At 34.8% G+C, this 5,474-nt stretch overlaps 2 protein-coding genes across 2 annotated transcripts; both read left to right on the top strand.

Moving 5' to 3' along the window:
* Nucleotides 1–565: 565 nt before the first annotated feature.
* On the top strand, nucleotides 566–1,384 carry LOC113294671. The gene is made up of 2 exons (XM_026543071.1): nucleotides 566–956; nucleotides 1,044–1,384. Exons 1-2 carry the CDS (start codon nucleotides 566–568, stop codon nucleotides 1,382–1,384), a joined length of 732 nt encoding a protein of 243 aa, XP_026398856.1.
* Nucleotides 1,385–1,852: 468 nt separating this feature from the next.
* LOC113294610 lies at nucleotides 1,853–4,267 on the top strand. The gene has a single exon (XM_026543012.1). The coding sequence runs from the start codon at nucleotides 1,853–1,855 to the stop codon at nucleotides 4,265–4,267; it is 2,415 nt and encodes an 804-aa protein (XP_026398797.1).
* The last annotated feature ends 1,207 nt before the right edge of the window (nucleotides 4,268–5,474 follow it).

Below are 5,474 nucleotides of genomic sequence, written 5' to 3'. Positions count from 1 at the left end.
TGAGGGGAACTTTCAAACAGAGCAGGAGGATCAGGTTTGTTATATAAACTTCCCTTGTGTTTTCTGATTACTTTATTTGTTAGATTACCTGCTTTCTAAGCTTTTATACATAAGTTATTTTATTCTAAGTGAAATTACTAGTTTATTTATAACGAAAATACTATCTTGGAATGTCCAAGGTCTAGGAAATAAGATTACTAGACATCATTTGCATGATTGTATCTCTCAATATAGTCCTGACATCATTTTCCTTTCTGAGACAAAACAACAAAATAAAAATGCATATTACTTGCTGCATCCTATGAATTATCCGAATGTTTGGTGTCATAATACAAAAATTAGGGCTGGTGGTCTAGCTGTTTTATGGAAGGATGGTTTTAAGATGGAGTTAATGCATTTCAGAGAGAATATGGTTAATTTTATAGTTCATTGTAGTCCGCAAAATCAGCAATGGGTTTTGACATGCTTATATAGTTCTTGCTACTCCGAAGAAAGAAAGCAACAATGGAGTCTGATTGGTGAAATGGAATTAAATATGAATCTGCGTTGGGTTATTATTTGAGATATGAATGCTACGCTCTCAAGTTATGATAGGAAATCCTTCTCTACATCTAAACCAATTACTCCTCCTATTATTCATAAAACCATTTCAACTTTTGGCGTCCAAGAAATACCTTTCACTGGAAATCCTTTTACATGGTCTAATCATCGCAAACAAAGCCAATATGTAACCACCAGACTAGATAGAGCCTTATCTACAACAGAATGGTTATCCATTTTTCCAGATGCAATTCTTTATAACCTTATCCCAATTTGTTCGGATCATTCTCCCATATTATTAAACACCAATTCAAAAACATCCAATCTTTATAAACCTTTCAGGCTATATGAAACTTGGACAAAACATCCTACTTTCAAGGCTATGATTCAAGATTCTTGGGAGATAACGCACTCTGGTTCTCCGACAGCTCAATTCACCAAGAAATAGAATTTCGCAAGAAATGCGATTAGAATATAGAAAAAGAAGTATTTTGGTAATATAGATGATCATATTCAAGAGGTTAAACATCAACCCAGGAAGTCACAAAATCGTCCTCAGGGGAATGAGCAACTTATAGAACAACTTCAGCAACAATTGCAACATTGGTACCAGGTCAAAGCAGATATAAGGTTTCAACAGGCTCTTGAAAAGGTCTTACAGAATCAAGATAGAAATTCAAAGGTTTTTCATGCTAGCGTTAATTATAGAAGACGTCGTAATCAGATTGACTCTATTAAAGATGAGGCAGGCAAATGGTATAGCTCTAGACAAGAAATTGAAGGGCTATTACTGGCTCATTTTGGTTCTATAACAACTACTTCTAATCCAGTCCAACAGTCTTAGGTTTTTGATCTGATTACTCCTTGCATCTCTTCGTTGGATAATGAGGCGCTTACTTCTATTCCAAGTCAAGAAGAAATAAAGAATGTAGTTTTCCAGATGAATTCTTGGGCATCTCCAGGCCCCGATGGCTTTCAAGCGGGCTTTTATAAATCTTGTTGGGAGGAACTTTCACATGATCTGGTGGCTATGGTTCAGCATTTTTCAGAACAGGTTATCTTCTTAAACAATTAAATTACACTTATCAAGTTCTAATTCCAAAAAAACTATGTGTTGAAACTCCTTCAGATTTTCGCCCTATTAGTTTATGCAATATAGCCTACAAAGTGATATCTAAGACATTAGCTAATAGATTAAAAAGGCATCTTAATGATATCATATCGCCTTGGCAAGCTGCTTTTGTGCCGGGTAGAAATATTCTCGACAACACTATTATTGCTCATGAACTCATTGATTATATGCAAAAAAAAAATGTCTTCTGGTGCAGTGGCTATGAAATTGGATATGGCGAAAGCGTTTGATCGAATGGAATGGACTTTTGTTCTTACTATCATGCAGAAAATGGGGTTTAGCGAAAAATGGTGCCAACTTATTAATCAGTGTATAAGTACTTCTTCCATCTCTATTATTTTAACTGGATCTCCCACTGCTTCTTTCGTTCCATCTAAGGGTTTACATCAGGGTGATGCTTTGTCGCCTTATATCTTTATTTTATGTATGGAGGCATTTAGTAGAATGTTACAAAAAGCGGAAGATACTGGTTTGATCAAACCTTTGCAACCTGCAGCTAGAGGCCCAAAAGTATCTCATCTTTTTTTCGCTGATGACTGCCTATTATTCTCAAATGCTTCTCCAATATATGTTAGTAATTTGATGAGGATAGTTAATGATTTTTGTGCAGTCTCTGGACAGATGGTTAATCTCCAAAAATCCAGTATTCATTTCAGCAAAAATTTAGATGAAACAGCTAAACAATCTATTATGCATCTGGTTCGTATGAAGTGTATGCCTTTGAATGAGAAATACTTAGGTATCAATTTGTTTATTGGCAGAAATAAGAATGATTATTTTGATGAAACAACGAATAAAATGGATTTCAGACTACAATCTTGGCAAGGGAAATTAATCAATCAAGCAGGCAGGAGTACTCAAATTCAAGCTGTGGTGGGAACAATGGATAATTTTCAGCTGGGCTGTTTGAAGATTCCATATAAGTCAATCAAGAAGCTCGAACCTTTACAAAGAAATTATTGGTGGAATAAACCATCTTCGAAAGGTTGTAAGATCATTGGTTGGTCAGAAGTAAGTAAACCAAAGAGGATGGGAGATTTAGGCTTCAAAAATATCAAGTTGTTTAATGAGGCTTTACTAACTAAATTGGCGTGGAGAATGCTTCATGAGAAGGATGCAAAATGGGTTCAAATGTTGCAAGCTAGATATTTTCAAAACTCGGATCCATTATATGGGAGAATTAAGAAGAAAGGAACATGGAATTGGCAGGGTATACAACAAGGTTTATCTTGGATCAGAAAGTTTCATGTTTGGGAAGTAGGGGATGGATCTACAATTGAGGTCGGTAAGGGTCACTGGTTTGGGGATTACTCTCAAGATGTTACTTTACAAAATCTCTCTATGCAGGCTACTAATTTCAAAGTTTCGGATTTTATAGACCATCCAAATAGGTCTTGGAGGCAGGATACTCTAAGTCAGCTCTTTACAAGTACTCAAATCTCACAAATTATGGATATTCGTATTCCTCCCCAACCAGATGTTGATAAGTTAAGATGGTCTCTTACTACTTCAGGAAATTTTTCAGTTAATTCGACTTACAATGCCATTATCAAACTTCATTCTTCCCAGGTGGTTACAAGACAGCAAGAACAAATGTGGTTGTTAATTTGGCATCTATATATTCCTTTTAAATGTCAGATGTTCATTTGGAAAATCACAAGGAACATATTACCAGTTGCAGCTAGATTTCAGAGAATTGCTTGGGTCTCTAATCCTAACTGTGTGATGTGTGATAATGCAACTGAAACTGTAGAACATTTTCTTCTTCATTGTCCATTTGCTCGTGCATTCTGGTTTGGAGTAGCCTTATCGATATTCCAAGATGCTAATGCGTATCGGAGTATAAGTGAATGGATACTATCCTGGGTAGAAAAGGATCATTTGGTCTGTAGTAAGAGAAAAGAGTTGATAAATCTAGCTGTTATTACCATGTGGCATATCTGGAAGACTAGATGCGTGAAAGTTTTTGATGGAAAGAATTTGCATCCTAGAAGTGTTATAAAACAGATTTTTACATTTTCCCATCAAAATAACATATGCATAAACACTGGTTATAACAGGGATAGACAAGAGTCTAGAGATCTAACTCCTCAGCATTGGAGTTATCCCCCTTTAAATTGGATTAAGATGAACATTGATGTTTCCATGTTGCCTAATACTAATTTTGTTGGTTTGTCTTTTGTTCTTCGTAATCACACAGGATCTTTATTGGAAGCCATGGCCATCACATTAAGAGCTAGAGATATTTTCCAAGCTGAAGCTATTGCTGTGTTACAAGCCACCAGATGGATTGCAGAAAGGAACTTTAGCAAAATTATTCTAGAAGGGGATAACAAAATCATTATCGAAGCTTTAAACTCAGGAAAGTTAGAAGGTGTGAAATGGGAGGATCATTCAATGTTGTTGGAATGTCTAAGTCTGATTAATAAGTTGCATGACTTTCAAGTCCAGTTTCATCCTAGAAGAGGGAATAGGGTAGCTGATGCCTTGGCCAAATACGCAAGGAACAATCAGGTTAATGGTTATTGGGTGACTGAACCACCTAAGGTTATCAATCATCTTACTCTGAAGGATAAGGATGATTGCATTATTTAATATAATGTTGGAGTATTTAGCTTTAGTAGTTCTTTGAAAGTCTGTGGGAGGATAGTTTGTCTATCTGAATGTTGTTATGTTAATTAAGTTTCTTGTCTTAGTTAGTTGTTGTACTTGCTTGGGTGTCTCTGAAGTTGGGCAAGTCTGGTGTCTTTGTAAATTTGGAAGGCTATGAAATAAAATTTATATTTCTTCAAAAAAAAAAAGATTACATTCGTGAATTTTTGCAATTGATTTCTATAGAAACCTTAAAAAGTCATGTTTCTGGTGCTCGGATGTACACCCCCACCTGATTTCAAATCACACAAGCTTTTTCGTGATTATAAGAAGCAGAGAAGCAATACTAAAATGTTGACTTTTCTGCTTCTAGGATTCAATCTGAAATAATATTGTCGAACTGATTTTTAATTTTCAGAAGCCGAAAAGCAATTTATGATTGTACACCTAAACACCCTATAAGGTATTTGGGTACTTTTCCCAATAAGATCTATGGATTATAGCAAAATTGCTAGTAAAGGGTACGGGGTTACTAGGGATGTACCAGAATCCAAAAGAGACGAAATGTTTCTAACACATGGATTGGTATACTCTAACGAATTGGTACCCTTATTAACAATCATCCGATAGAGCGCCAAAAACACTTTATTCCTTTCAAAAACGATAGAGATAGAGATAGAAAGAGGATGGGAAAGCAAATTTGCTGCTTAAGTTGGTTTTATTACGAAAAATCATTTGCCATTTGGGTTGGAAAATGATTTCCTTCATTGTCTTTCTCCTTAACCGTAGTAATACAATATGGTTAATTTTGCTATTTTTTATAAACTCTTTCATTCTGAATGAGTAGGATCAATCCTATTGTCGTTGCCATAAGAAATTACTTTCCGGTTTGATTAAATCGAAAAGCTATAAGTTAGTTTGGGAATACAATTTCAAAATGCCTTATAAAAGTGAAAAGTCTATTTTTGTAATAAAGCAAATTGTTTTTTCTTTTGAAGAAATTGTTTCGCTCCACGAAAAGATGTTTTTCGTATCTAAATATCTTCTTATAGCTTTATGTTAATAAATGTGATTTGTTTGATCAAAAAATAAGAATGAAAAATAGCATAAATGTTCATTCTTCTCAAAATAGAAAGTCAAATGGTTTGCAAAACGAAATACTTCTAAGCTTTGTTTTCGGGTGATATTTATCCCTTTTATTACTCAAGAG

Source organism: Papaver somniferum, chromosome 1 (assembly GCF_003573695.1).
Source record: "Papaver somniferum cultivar HN1 chromosome 1, ASM357369v1, whole genome shotgun sequence".
Classification (NCBI taxonomy): domain Eukaryota; kingdom Viridiplantae; phylum Streptophyta; class Magnoliopsida; order Ranunculales; family Papaveraceae; genus Papaver; species Papaver somniferum.
Note: the sequence above shows the minus strand (reverse complement) of the source record. Positions and strands in the feature narration are given on the sequence as shown.

Coding starts and splice junctions, on each gene's coding strand:
- LOC113294671 (XM_026543071.1), top strand. CDS start 566: ATGAATGCTACGCTCTCAAGTTATGATAGGAAATCCTTCTCTACATCT. Junction 957..1,043: donor TTGGGAGATAACGCACTCTG/GTTCTCCGACAG, acceptor TTGGTAATATAG/ATGATCATATTCAAGAGGTT.
- LOC113294610 (XM_026543012.1), top strand. CDS start 1,853: ATGTCTTCTGGTGCAGTGGCTATGAAATTGGATATGGCGAAAGCGTTT.